The sequence below is a fragment of the Rhagoletis pomonella genome, unplaced genomic scaffold (genome assembly GCF_013731165.1).
Source record: "Rhagoletis pomonella isolate Grant_MI unplaced genomic scaffold, Rhpom_1.0 Rhpom_scaffold_00008, whole genome shotgun sequence".
NCBI classification, from domain to species: Eukaryota; Metazoa; Arthropoda; class Insecta; order Diptera; family Tephritidae; genus Rhagoletis; species Rhagoletis pomonella.
The window spans coordinates 46,343,008-46,358,823 of NW_023458562.1; the positions used below are offsets into that span (position 1 = coordinate 46,343,008).

At 32.9% G+C, this 15,816-nt stretch overlaps 1 protein-coding gene across 1 annotated transcript in view; it reads left to right on the plus strand.

Moving 5' to 3' along the window:
* Positions 1-687: 687 nt before the first annotated feature.
* LOC118745320 (cytochrome P450 6g1-like) overlaps positions 688-15,816 on the plus strand; it is a 19,441-nt gene continuing 4,312 nt past the window's right edge. The window contains exons 1-2 of the mRNA XM_036478845.1: positions 688-761; positions 15,609-15,816. Coding sequence (XP_036334738.1) covers positions 15,617-15,816 — 200 coding nt within the window. The 5' untranslated portion in view covers positions 688-761; positions 15,609-15,616. The remainder of the gene's footprint in view (positions 762-15,608) is intronic.

A 15,816-nucleotide genomic window follows, 5' to 3' on the forward strand; every position in this document is an offset into this window, starting at 1 on the left:
CATTGACTGACTTCAACTTCGCTGCAAATTGAACAAAGCAAAACATGATTTTTATGCGAGACAAATTTCCACAGAAACTAACGGTAGGAAAAGATTTTTTTGGATATTCAATATATTTTTCAGCTGACTACGATGCAGCATTCTACGTTGCATTCCCCGAAATGAAGCAAAGAAGCGAAATAAAAAAAATATTGTAGGACATTCTACTTTGCATTCCTTGAAATGAAGCAAAGAAGCGAATTAAGAAAGAAATATTATAGGACATTCTAATTTGCATTCCCCAATATGAAACAAAGAAGCGAAATAAATAAAATATTTTAGGACATTCTACTTTGCATTACCGACAATGCCTAAAAGAAGCGAAAAAATTCGAAGGCATTATAACGCTATGCCTTCTAGAACACGTTACCACTAAAAGCAATTACCGATTTTTTGCTGGGTAGCTTATGCGATGGTAACAAAATTTACCGATTACAAGAGTACACAAAATGCGAAAAGGGTTTAAAAATTTACAGGAACTTTATTTACCGGTTAAAAACTCTTTATTAGCCGCGCAGACCTGTAAATAAACAAAAGAAAAATGGCCAAAATTCATCAAAATGTTGCTGGCTTAATTAGCTGATCACAAGTGTATAGAAATATAGACACGTTCTAATATAAGCACAAACCTGTGGGACTATTGAGTTTAGTGTTTCGGTTGAAGTGCAGTTGGGAAAGACGGAAACGAATGCGTAACGATTTTTGAATAAAATTTGCTAAAGGTAACTGCAATACTATGCTGTAAATATATAAACAAACGGGTATATACTTACATACATACTAATACAAACATTACCTAAGCAATTTAAAAATCGAAATTATGTGTAGTATTTAACCTATGAGCATGCGCATAAATGTTTTCCAAAACGAAATTAATGCGTGTTTTTCGCAAAAAAACCTTTCTTAATAAAAAAAATTAAAAACTATATGTATTCAAATAGTACATATGTTAATTGTGAAATGGGCAAATTTAGGCAAATCGGAAAATATAAAATAGACCAATTGAAAAAATAAAAATTTAATCGTCTCCTATTAAAGCTTTCAAGTGTCTTAAAAAATGAAATGAAATAAAATAATTTAGAATATGTTAAACAAAAAAATTTAAATTAAAATAATAATATTAGATTGGTGCTTACACATATGTTAGTGTTTGGCTGAGAAACTCGCTCAAAATTTAAATTTAAAATAAATTAAAGGAAGACTAGAGACTAAAATACTCCCTCTCGAACTTATGCATGTAGCTTAATTTAGAACAAAATGAGTAGCACCGTCAGCAAAAAAAATGATCAAAACTCAATTCTTATCCGCTTGAAACATGCGCTTTATTGCGCTAATGAAAATTTTTTTTTGTTTAATTCTGGTTAAAAACTTTAAAATCTTGATAAATATTGAAATTTTTTAGAATTTTCCAAAATTTCGTATAAAGTTTTAAACTTGGATTTACATATTTATGTACATACTAGAGGTTTACGCCGACAGGCTTTGCGGCGGTGGCGTGGTCAACTTCAAAAATATTCGGCGGGGGGCGGCGACACCGGCGCGTCTTGAAACGCTGGCGCTACTGCTCATAAGGTAGATTTCAAAGATCCATGAGACTACTAATCTTATCATTTCAACTCGTCAGCGTTAGGCATTCGCCGTGCCAATTATTCTGTTATTATAATTCTATTTATTTCATTATTGAATTAGTTTTAAATTTAAATATTGTTCCTTCTGTCTTGAATTAAAATGTTGAGTGTCTGGCGCTTATTGATGGGCGAACAGAAGAAGGTCTGAGGTATATACATACATAATCACATGGATCTCTATGTTCTCTACAGATCCGTATATGCTATTTAAATTTATAGAAAAAAAATTAAAAGTGTAGTTATTGGGGTAATTTATGTCGCTCTCAATAAATTTTTGCAATAATCTTATCAACCGTTATGTTAAATTACGGAGTTCATACGATTTTTTGCGGATTACATATTGAAAACAAGGTTGGTCTACTTTTTTCCAAAAGTTTAACCCATCAACTCGAACCAGAACGGGCCTATTAGACCCACTGTTGAAAAAAAATTGCTTATAGATGGTTAACATTTCCCCTAAAATATGAAGCGCCAAATTTTTCCAAGGAGAACCGAATGTAATGAAAAATAATACTAATGTTTACCATAACCCTGTGTAGAAAACCTTGCGATGCGAGGGAGCAAAACCTTCCTGGGGTTTGACCACCACTAGGGAATGCTAACGTAATTTTCACACAGCCACCTAGTACTTGTATACGTATGTGGGACCCCAGAATAAAATAACGTACGAATGTAAATATTAGCAAAAATGTGTTTGTTTAAAATATTAAAAAAAAAATACATATAAAAATCAACTTTTCTTTGTTTTATCTCCAAGAATTGAGGAGTTAGATGCAAAGAAGCCGCTTCTATTAAAACTGCTTCTTTAGACATTGGCGTTAAAGTTTTTGATGTGTTATAACTTTCTTGTTGTTGTAGTAGGTGTATAAAAAAGTAGTGTTGTTGTAGTATTGAAAAGAATTGTCTACTGCGGGAAAAAATCGTTAGATTACCAGTATTCGACCCTAATTTAACTGTAATTAACGCTTTCGTCGAAAAATATGTTACCTATGTTTTTTCAAAGTTATGCTCTTATTGTAAAAATAAAGGAGATCATATTATTTTCCACTGGCCCAAATTATGCAAAAGCAACTCCTTTAAAAAAATTTGTGTTTTAAAATTGTGTTTTTATACTAGTAGTATTTAGTTCCTTCACACGATGTATTTCAATGCACATACATCATGAAAATTTTGTACAAAATTCCTTAGGCGCCGAACGCCGCCGCCGCGCCGATATTTTCGTAACTCGGCGGCGGCGCGTGAGGAATGACAAAAAACGGCGGCGGCGGCGGCGACGTTCGGGTGCGTATACCTCTAGTACATACCAGTGGTGGTGGATTTCAAAAAAAATGTGATAGATCTTTGGTTTTGGATCAAACTTTGTACAAAAATTAAAAATATTCCTCAATGTTTCACTTAAATTGCAAACATTTTAATTAGAATCTAAAATAAATTTAGTTTAGTATAATAAAGTGCAAGATTTAAGTTGCTAAAAATTCCATTGAGTTTTGGCAATTTTTTTCCTTGAGAGTGTAAAGCAGTTCCTTTCATATCAAGATATTTTTCGAACATATTTTGAAAGATTTCTGCAACCTAGCGGAGTGATGCCAGTTTTTCTTTTTATCACATCTCGATGTAGCGGACAAATGTGGCACGTTCCAGAAACCGCTACTTGGGATTTGCTGATTTTGACAATTCTCAAGTAAAGGTAAACAACGCCTCAGAATCTTTAGATGTACCGAAATTTTCTAATACTTTCACAAAAATCGCTGTTTTTTAACATTTTCGCTATTAATTCTTGTTTATAAATCATTTATTTTACATATTAACACAACCATGTTTCCTGTCGAAAAATTGAATATTTACTATTTTACGGTTTATTTTATCCTCCCATTCGGCCTGTTGTTAGTGTTTAGTGTTGGACAATTTTTGCTCTTAAAATTAAGAAAATTATGTCGAGCAAAAATAAAACTATTCAAAAACGCGAATATGTGGTAGATTTCAGACCTTGTGTGGTAGATGTGGTAAATGCTCAAAAAAGTGGCAGATCTACCACAATGTGGTAGAAGTCCGATCACTGGTACATACTTACATATACGAATTTAACGAAAAATATTTATGTAACATGGAAAACAATGTGAATATTTGAGTAGGTGCATATGTATATATCAAAACTGCCGATGTTTTTTTCTAAATTTTTGAAGCAATATTTATTTAATCAAACAAATAAATATGTAGCTTAAATTAAAAGTATGTACCTAATTAATGCCGATGAGATTAAAAACATATTTAATATTAACGATTTATTCAAAGGTGACAAAGTCCGACCCCAAGTGTAAATTAAAATTACTCAAGTCCATTCCAGCAAATCGTATTGCGCTCTGCGAGTGCATATTGTGACATATGAGACGATACCACAAGCAGGTTTGGAAAATCTATGACTGATTATTTCGCGAACTAAGGTTCCCTACTTCAAAAAATTAAATACTAAATAATTATAGTAGCAAAATCGGACAATAACCACGCCTACTTCCCATATAACGGAAGTTGGCCGCACAGTTGTTGGTCGTGGTAAAACATACCAAACCACCGAGAATTAAAAAAAAAATTGGGCAATAACCACACTTAAAACTCACACAACGGTAATTTAGAGAAATATGAAATCTTCGATAAATCAAGAATCACTGAAGTGAATGTTTTCAAAATTGATGTTTGCAGTAACTCTTTTACGAGAAATACATTGAAAAAAAATTTTGGAAATGACACCGCCCACTTGTATGAACATTAGGGTAACTAACCTAACCAATTCATGACCTTGAAAGGACCTATTTACTGTGAAAAATTTTGATTCCAATTTTGAAAGGTGTCGATGGGCATTTGAAATTTTCCTTGTAAATAAGTTTTAATTAAAAACTATTGAACCGTTTCAGATAAAAAGAGTTTCTAGGTGTATTCTTGTAGGGCATTAAATTCTCTAAAATTACCCTAAAGTTGGTTGTATTAGAGGTTAAGAGTCTTAAATATGTTGATGATATTGATGAACGAGGTATTGCGTTTATATAAAATTGTAATCCAACTTTGAAGAAAGGCGAAGAACAAAAGCCTAATTGCAATAAATTAAATTTGATTAATAATTAGAAATAATATTAATGTTTAATACTGCAATAAAACAAATAAATGGACTAAAACTCTCTCTTCTCTGACAAATCTAGTTTATAATCAACATTTTGTATCATTTTAGTGTACGTTTTTTTCATTTAGTATGAATATTTCCAATCATAAAGCCCTAAACTGCGTATTTCTGCTTTTTTCGACTTTCATAGCCCGTAAGCACATACATTTTTATTCAAGGTTGAGGTGATTAGCGGTTATAACATTTTTAATGAATTTTTTTTACATATTATTTACATGGACAATTTCAAATGCCCACCGACAGCTTTAAAATTGGAATACAAATTTTTCCAAATTGGAAGATTTTCTTCTCGGTGAATAGGTCCTTTTAGGGTCATAAATTCGTTACATTATAGATGCCGTTTTTAAATCGATTAAATCGAACATCGATTAATGGAGTGCTTCCAATTCGATTTTTTTGTTCCGATTGGATCCGTGAATCGATTAAAAAATTCGAGAATTTTTCCTCTATTGATGCATATTGAACTACGGTTTTCCACAGAAAATCTATAAAAATTTTAATTTAGAGGTGGTACAAAAAAAAATAAAATGAGAGCAAAGACCAAAGAATTAAATGACCTTTCTCCTCCGAATATAGGACTTCTCAGGGAGGCCTCTTGAAAATAACTCTATATAAAATTATGGCTAATACTACAACAAAAACTCCAAAAATTATTATGCAATTTTTCATAAAAAATGCTCACACTTTAATTACTCCTTTTATATTTTTTAAAAAGGGTAATTAAAAAGTGAAATACCTATAGAGTCAGCGAAAAAAACAAAAACAAAAAAACGTCCGCATTGCAAAAAAATATATGCACCGAGGAAAAAACTGTACATCCAACAATTTTATATGTATTTAGAATAACTTTTATTGGTTAAATCGTACTACAACAACTACTCGCATTTGAAGCAACAGCGCAACGACTGTTAATTTTTATACCCGAGCGCACTTGTGCACAAGGGTATTATAACTTTGTTCACATAACGGTTGTTTGTAACAGGCAAAACGAATCGAGATAGATATAGACAAATGTATACATAAATGATCAGAATGAAAAGAGAAATCGATTAAGCGGTGACTGTCTGTCCGTCCGTCCGTCTGTCCGTCCGTCTGTGCACACGATAACTCGAGTAAAAATTAAGATATCTTAACGAAACTTGGTACGTGTACTTCTTTCGGGCGTAGGACGGATGGTGCAAATCGGACAATAACCACGCCTACCTCCCATATAACGGTAATTTTCAGAAATACGAAAACTGCGATATTTTATTAACTACTGAAGATAATTCACTCAAAATTGATATTTATAATAAATTTCAGACGAAAAATAAGAATATTAACATTTTTTTGAAAATGGGCGTAGCCACGCCCACTTATGGTTACATGTGTATATCTTGGTAACCGCTGCATCAATTTATTCCAAACTTGGCACAGTTGTTGGCCCTGGTACAGCATACCAAATGGCCGAAAATTTTTAAAATCGGACAATAACCACGCCCAGTAAATATTAAAGCTAATTTATTCAAAATGATGGTTGCAACAATTCTTTGCCAGGAAATACGTTTATGATAAAATTTTGGAAAATGGGCGTGGCACCGCCCACTTATGATCACTTATATGTATCTCGCTAACCGTTCTAGCAATTTGTACCAAACTCGGTATGGTTATTGTGCTTGCCACATAAAAGTAAACCATTGAAAATTGTTGAAATCGGACTAAAATTACGGCCGCTTTTCATATAACGGTAAATTTCAGAAATGCTTGAAATTTCAATATTTAAGGACGCTAGTTTACTTAAAATTTATACACGCCAGCTTATCATGTAGCGGTAGCTTTCGGAAAGGTGGAAAACATATATTTAATACTTGCGCCGGGTATTTAATGTTCGGCTCCGCCCGAACTTAGACTTTCTTACTTGTTTTTATTTTATTTTTTTAATTAAATTTTCTTACAATCTTAAGATTTTATTTTAAAAAGCAAAATATTTTTTTTTTTTTGTAAATTTCATTTAACTTTTAAAAACTAATTTGATTTTTTGCTTTATTAATTTAGCTTTTATCTTTTTTAAATTTAATTTTACTTTAGTTTTTAGTTTTTATCGTTTAAAGAGAAAAAAATATATATTTTTTACTTAACTTAATTTGTAGAAATTTTATTGCTGAAAGACCTCCTCGTTATCAGATCTCTCAGTAAGCCCTTCAAAAGACAGAAAAGAGCTTTCAAGGTAGTTGCCAGAACTGACAATTTTTTTACGAAAGACTGTTTTGAGTTGAAAGACAGTTGCCAGAATTGCTCATTCAGAATATTGTTTTTAACATACCGCCTATCGGAGTACTCCTACTTTTCTATTCTGCTTGCCTTAAAACCTGCTCCGTTTTTTCACTCACGTTCTGCTCCTCTGAGGGCCGTTATTTTTGCGTTAGCCCACTATTTTGAGAAACAATTGCAGTTGAATAAAAACTTTGATATTTAAAAAGAAAATCACATAATAAAATGAGTGAATAAAGTAATTTCGTTACTTTTTTTCTTAAATATTTGTAGATATTTGGCGGAATATAGTGCAGCTGTAAGAATTTCTCGGACGTGAAACTTATTAAAAATAAATGTAGAAAGGGATTTAAAGTAGGAAAGATCCAGGGTATATTAGACCGCAGGTTATCTTAAAAAAAAGCCTGATACTTTCCCAGTTAAAGTGACCCCTAGTGAAATTTTCGAGTTACTTGCTCATGCAAAATTTGTAAGCTTTTGTTTTGATAATGGGTGTCAAATTTATAGAGTGACCAGTTATGTATGACAAAATCAGCTTTGTCGAATCACATTCATTTCTCAGAAATAAAATGTTTCCCTTCAGAAAATATCCTGCCTTATCCTGAAAAAAAATTCACCCGAAAATTTGTCATCCGCCCATAGTAAAACCATGGAAAGCTAGAGCGAAAAGTGAACCGGTTCAGGGAAAATGAAACTCATGATAAGGTTGATTTACTTTTTATCTAGCACATTTCTTAAAAAGTTTAGTATACTCCTTATGTTTTTGTGTTAAAAATTGCTCTATACCATAACTTAGTTCATTCCTGAATCAAAAATCTATTAGATTCCTCACTAATGAGCGCAGTAAGAAGGAAGAGCTGAGATTCCTAGGCCTTAATCAACCTCCAGTTGCTGCAGAAAATATTTATCTCAGTAAAGCAAAGGCATTGCAAGTATTCAAATACTATTCCACCAATGCTCTCCTCCCTAGGGCACCAAACCAGAATGCGCTTAACACGTTAGCTGCCCTATGAATCGCCAAAGCTTGCCAAGTTCTACGCCAATAATGCTTTACTAAACTCATCCGTAATGTTGGTAGCAACGAAGTGTTTCAGCATAATCCCGACAGCGGGGGAATCCGGGTCCATTAGCACAATCCCTCAATTAGCACAATCTTTCAAAAGCTCATAAAAGCCCCGCTGAAATTCTCGAGCCTGGTTCCTTTTGAAACTACACCGCTATGAATCGCTCTCTATCTAAGCTGTTTTTTATTCGCCTCGACCTTATTTCATTAGTTGACCTGGTGTATACTTACTTACAATAACGCTTGGATCCGAACAGTCAGGTATTGACACTGTAACTATTTCTTCCAAAAAATATTATCATTATAGAGTATGCTTAAGACCAGTGGTAGGCATTTGCGAAGTTTTCACACCTACATTATAGACTTCTTCCAATTGCGCAAGACATTTGACGATTGGATGTTGCTTTGCTCGTCTTCGGCACTGCAATTCAAAGCGATTGTTCCCTGCCACAGCGTTTACCTACTACCTGTAGATACCATGGTGTATATTCGAAGCAGGGATGGTGCGAATATTTGCATTCGCATTCGTTATGCGAATGATTCGCATCATTTTACGCATTCGCATTCGACATTCGCATTCGCATCGAATGATACGAATATTTTGCGAATGCGAATGTGTACATGGGCCGCGAGTCCATTCTAATATTGTTGAAATGGTTCTAAGTCGGTCTAATCAGGGTGCGGCCTATAACCGGCGTTTAGCTTCAGGCGCTAAACGGTTAAGTGGTATATAAAGCAACATTTGATGGGACCTCAACAAGTACTGCTAAAAGTCTTATAAGCACCCTAGAAATAATTTTAGATTCCTCCAGCGAAAGCGAAGGCTTGGATGTACAACCTGGAGCCATTAAAAAATGTGAAATTAAAGCCCAATTAAAGGCATATCTTAAAGAAAAGCGAGCTCATTTCGGTGAAAATCCTCTTTATTGGTGGAAAAATAAACTAAAATACGACAAATTAACAGATCTGGTCCGCAAATATTTGAGAGCTCCACCCGCCAGCCTTCCAAGTGAGCAATTGTTCAGTGCAGCCGGCCTTATATACAAGCCTCTAAGAAATCGGCACATGGGAGAAAAGGCAGCAAAATTACTTTTTTTTTGAAATACATATACTACACCCCTTTTGAACTTTGACTACTAGATTTAAATACTTTATAGGTTAAGCACTCGTTCAATGTTCTAATGATTTACAAAATTTTTAAGTAATAAAAAGAATGGCTTAAGTTGATTATACCGTTTTTAATGTTATTCCTAAAATTCGCATTCGCATTCGAATGTGAAAAATATGACATTCGAAACATCCCTAATTCGAACGAAAGAAAATTAGTTGCGTTTCTCAAATTTTCTGGATAAAACCTGTAAAACTGTCAAAAGGCAAAAGAAGCCAGAGAACCGAGTACGGGAACGCTTTCTGGTAAATTCTTGCAACTTCTTGCGAGTTAGGGAACGCAACTATTATTTGTTATCAGGCCATAGATATACCTTACCATCACACATACTAAGTATATTCATACTTATAAATAAGTTAATATTTTGATAAAATAATTAATTTTCAAGATAGGCAGGCTTTGGAATAAATAATTATAAATTTTCTAACGCTTATGGCTTTTTAAAAGTCATGGTAATTGATTAAATTGATAAGATAAGTGCAAACAAGTGTTGAGTATAACATTAAATTGTTATCAAATTGATAAAAACTTAGTTCGTTATCATTTATTTTTACTCACTAAGGGTTTTAAGCAGGGACGGTAATCATTAGAAGTAAAATAATTTTTACTTTTTCGCTCAACGGGAATAATTATTATTTGATTTTTATTTTTTCGATCTGAAATAATGATTATATTATGATTTTTATTTTTTTCGGTCAGATATAAAAATTATTATTGAGTTTTATTTTTTCACTTAGAATCAATGATTACTTATAAAACTTAAGAAACCATATAGACGCAAGCAACAGAAATTTTGACCTGGAAATTTTGGGACTTATTCTTTTTATTAGAGTGTCGCTATAAAATAATATGTCGGCTATACCTTAGTATAGCTTTTGAGTTTTTTGAATAATCATTACTCTTAAGTGAAAAAATAAAAATGAATATAAATTATTATTTTTAAGGGAAAAATAAAAATCAGATATTAATTATTATTTTTGATTTTTATTGGTTAAACTCAAAAAATAAAAATAAATATACATTATAGTAGAACGTACGAATACAAATATGTGAGTTTAGTTAAAATTGTTTTACGACGCTTACAACACCTTGATTTTGGTTAAAAGTTAACAAATAATGATTATTTTCCGACCTTGGTTTTAAGTATAAAGTAGTCTGATATGTAGGTACTCCAAGGGAACCGGTTGCACTTTTTTAACATGGCCTTATTCGGGGCGTGTCAAAAAATAATGAGTTGTGAGACGTGTATATGTAATTAATTTATGAGCCATGTTTATTCTTGTGCGAGGCCCTCCGCCCTATATGGGAAGGTTACTAAAACCCTCATAATAAAAATCAACATCGTGGTTCGCTTTTGAAAAAAACTTGGATTGAAGAGTTTTTGAACAATTCATTTGATAACACCTCACAACAGCATTTCTGATGATTAGGTTATGTTACATGATACTAGCCTAACTTTTAATGACGATTTTAAATTTGTGATTGAATTTTCTGTGTCAGCTCTAGTTATAGCAAAGAACGTAGATAACAAGAAGGGGCAACTCCTTAAAATTGTGGCGAAAGTGCGCAACAGGGGCGTGCCTTCTCTTTTGCCCTGGTGCGTTTTTTGATTGGATGAGAAGAGAAGGCACGCCCCTGTTGCACACTTTCGCCACAATTATAACGAGTTGTTCCTTCTTGTTATCTTCGTTCTTTGGTTATACATGGTGTTCCATACAAAGTATTTTCGATTTTTTTTTTATATGGAAGAAACTGCGTGCCAAAAATCAACGGTAAGTTCTAGCTACTTCAAGCTTCCACTTTATTGGGCTACAAAACTGCATACTCAAAAAAAATATAAAAAACTGATTAAAAAGAGGAAAATTTTCCTGCAACTTTATTGAATTTTCCTGAGTTTTGCACTACGTTTAGGAATTTAATTTTTTGTTGAAGTATGAACCATATTTTTATAAAAAATTAGCGAAAAGAAATTGAAGTAAAAATTGTTGCATATATTGTAAAAAATTCTCTGTGCCAATACTTTTTTTTCCGGTAGTGTAATCAGTGTTGGCACTAATCGATTGATTTTTTAATCAATTAGTTAATTCGATTAAATTCAATCCGATCACAGTTAATCACGATTAATTTTAATCCGATTAAACAGTTAATCATAACCGCGATTAAAAAAATTAATTTTTAATCATTAACTCTTAATTTGATTAAGTAGGTTTGGTGATTAATTACTATATGCTGGAATTTTCCTGTGCACACAAAGCCAGTTAATCGAGTATGGCTAAGTCGGTTTTCTTCATCAATCTAAGAAATTTGGTGTGCATTTTCATTAAGATCTATACATACGTTTTACAAACTAGGTTTTAATATCCCTCTGCACATGTACGCTGGGTTATAAAAGTTCCGAGTTTATGTATTACTAATAACAATAATCATATTTTTTTTTTTATTTTATGTGCTTTTTATAAGCGTAAAACACAAAATAATTACTACAACTGTTGTTTGTTTCCAAATTCGGAAAAACAAAAAAAATCATTATTTAATCATTAATCATACATTTGATTACGATTAATTAATCTTAATCGTCAATCCCGATTAACATTTTAATCGTTAATTTTTAATCGTTAATCAGATTAGCATTTTGCCAACACTGAGTGTAATTAATCTAATTTTATTAAGATCCTAAGTTAAAAAAAAACTTTCTTTTAGAAAACTACGCTGCAGAAGTTGCATCCAGAGAGCTGTTCTGAATGCTCCAACAATAGTCAGCCATCAAGTGTTCGTTTCAGAGGCTTTGATAGCGTTCCTCCATAGTACGAAGGTGAAAGCTATAACTCGTAAATAAGAGTATTTCTCAATAGTACTTTATTTGACGCCAATTCGATTTTTCAAACAGATGGCTATCCTGTTCAAATTAGTTTTAAACCAAAACCGCGGTAAACTTTCTTCGTCTGATACTTGCACTGTGATGCATATTTAAATTATCTACTACTCGTAATTCAAATGAACTTAATTATAAACGCAGGTGGCAACCCTCTTACATGCAGTTTGGAAATAAAGTTTCTGCCAAACAATTTTGCTTTATATTCAGATTGAAGTAGTTTATGTAACATATATTTCTTATATTGAATCTAGCTTTATAACCTTTATAACCCTCTGAAAAATATTTTCAAACCACAACCTCTTTCGTCTGACATCAATTGCAGGATATACATTTCAATTTTCTACCTTTATTTAAGTCGCACTAGCTTTTTGAAACAGTTAACATATAATTAAGAAATAAAGCCTTTTCCATTTCGATCGATACTCATAGTGTAATAATTGATTTAACTTAAAAAAAAAATTGAATTGAATTTTTTTATCAGGTGGCAACATTTTTGTATAATAAAAAGTTATTGCACGTCTACAGGCCAAGCCCTGTAATTTGATAACTCATTTTGTAAAATCGAATGAACAGTACAGATCTGATATGACGATAAAAGTTTTCGCGTATTATGCATTCATATGTATTTACATATCGATGGCTGAGTGGAAGATCGACCTATCTCGGCAGTCAGTTCCAAGACGCTCTATCTCAAAAAACTTTTCAAGAACGCCCTATTTCAGAATTGTTTCCAAAAACGCCCTATATCAGCATATTTTCAATACATTTTGAAGTGAGATAGGGCGTTCTTGAACCGAATTTTGAGATAGGGTGTTTTTCAATTAAATTCTGAAATAGGGCGTTCTTGAAAAGTTTTTTTGAGATAGAGCGTTTTCGAACTGGCGGCCGAGATAGGTCGATCTTCCACTCAGCCATCGATATATACATCCATACATACATATGTACTACATATGTACATAGATTACTAATGACGTCTTCGTTTGTACCAAGAAGAGAGCAATGAGAAGGCAACAATTTTTGTAGAAACGAAAACGCCATAAAAGAAAAACACATCCTCATGAACTGCAATCAACATATGTACGTATATATGTATGTATTTAGTACATACATACGCTGCGATTAGATTATATATATTGCGCCATCTGTTACTCAAAAGCCGAAATACCTACATACACACTAGTATGGGCACCCTAATACACACGTATACATTTTGTCTACTTCTCGCATTTCCGGCGCAAGCACGTGTTCGCAAAATGATGACGAAGTGATTTTGTATGGAAAATCATTTATGCCCATATATATTTGAATAAAATAATCATATGCACTTAGAAAATATCAACCAATACCATCGTACAGTTCCATAAGTAAAGTAACTATTCTTCTTACCGTTTTTTCTGGCAGGCTGTAGTTGTGTTTGTGGTTAGTGTATTGGTGGTTTTTGGTTCAGTGGGTTAGTGTATTTTGAATAAATTGTAATATAAATAAAAGAAATTGTAATAGAAATGAAAGAAATTGTAAAAGATAAGAGCAAATGCCAAGAAACAGGGGATCTCAGCTGTAGGCATTCTTTGGCAATCAGCTGATAGTGTTTTTACTTATGAAACTGTACGATTACGAATAATTCCCATCAGGGATCCGAACATCTGATGAAATTTTTGTTTTCATTCAAAAATGTAAAAAGAAAAAATTCTCCATCAACCTAAAGTTCAGAACTCCGGATCACTGTAGCGTTTCCCTAGCAGAGGTAGCCGCAATATGGAGGCTTCGGATTGTTTGCTCTCGAGTGTATTACCCCTACAATGCAGGGAACACTTGACAAATTGCTCAAGGTCAAGGTACTCCCCTGACCTGACTTCTATATATATTCTAAATATTTCTTTTTAATTAATAGTTTATGTCCAAAAGCTGCAATTTAGTTGAAATCTAATGCAGGGGGAACCAGTTCTCACTATTTTTCGGCCATCTCCCTTCAAAAGTAGTAGTTTACATTATTACAGCAGCTGTTTATTGATTTTAGCAAGTCTTTAGTTTTTAATAAACACAACGTCTTGTATTAAATGGAAAAAGATGAGTATGTTTTCATTCACAAACATTCACATGTTCAAGCAATTCGGCAGAATTTGCCGCAGTGCCGTATTTTGACAAAATTGTATCAAAAAGGTCGATGTAGTACCAATGTACTTCTGAGATTCAAAATGTACCAAAAAAGTACAATTGTACCATCAATTTCATCACAGCTTCCCATATACCAAACGAAAAGAAAAAAATTGAACTTTTGATTAAAGTAAACAAAACCCAAATCATTCGAGAAGTTGGCGAGCATATTGGTAATACAAAAAATTTGCTAATTTTTTAAACAATTTTTCGCCCGAAAATGCTCAAAATTTGTTGAATTTATATAAAATTTGTACACTATAATATTTCTATTGCTCCAAAGAACCTAAATCTCGAAAATGAAAGTTATATCTGCAAATAATAAGTTACTAGAGCACTTTAAAGGCTTAAAATTGATCCCAAAATAAGCCAATATTTACCGTGTTTCCTACGGCGAAAAAAATTTGAGCGAAATCCGCCCAGCCGTTCTCAATTGATACAATTGATACATTTTTCACACCATTTTTATATGTTTAGATTTTGCAGGTTTTCGCAACAACAAACTTTTAATTTAGAATTTTTAGCGATATTACAAGTTTTCGATTTAATGCATTTTTCCTATATAAAGGGTGTTCGAAAAATTTTTAAATTAAAGAAAATGGATTACACCGTCACCAAAAAATGTTAAGTTAAAGCTTAATTGAAGGCCTATCTTAAAGAAAAACGAGCTCATCTCGCTGAAAATCCTCTCGATTGGTGGGAAACTCAAAATTTGAGCGCTCTACCCGCCAGCGTTCTAAGTGAGCAATTGCTCAGTGCAGCCGGCCTTATATACGAGCCTCTAAGAAATCGCTTCATGGGAGCAAAATTACTTTTTTTGAAATATAATATGCCCCTTTTGAACTTTGACTTCTAGACTAAAACACTGTATAGGTTAAGCAGCGTTCGTTCAATGTTCCAATACTTTACAAAATTTTTAATTAATAAAAACGATGGATGGATTATTCCTCGAAAAAAATCTGAAGCCAATCGAAAGTGTGACACCAAATTGTGAAAGAATGTCTCATATCTAGACATATATGTTTTATTTTTTCGATATTTTCTGCACCCATCTCTTTTTAATCATTTTAATATGCGATTCAGGCCATTTCGAATGGGTATTTTTGCATCGACGGTGAACTAATTTAGCACCTCAATGTCAATTTGACTAGACTATTAGATACTTTTCAATTTATTAATCAAATTCCAATACTTATTTAATTGTTATTCAGCTCAAGAATATATTTTCTCTCTCGCTTCCTTTTCCTTTTCGAAAGCAGTGCATAAAATGCTTTCTACAGAAACTATTGGCCTCTTGGCGGCTCTTTTGGCGATCGTATACGTCTGGTGTCGTTACACTTATGGCTACTGGAAGCGGCACAACATTCCCTTTATAAAACCATTCCCACTGATTGGCAACATTCAAGTCATGTTTACGCTCAGCAACAGTTTCTTCCTGTATCTCTCCGATGTTTACAAGGATGCTAC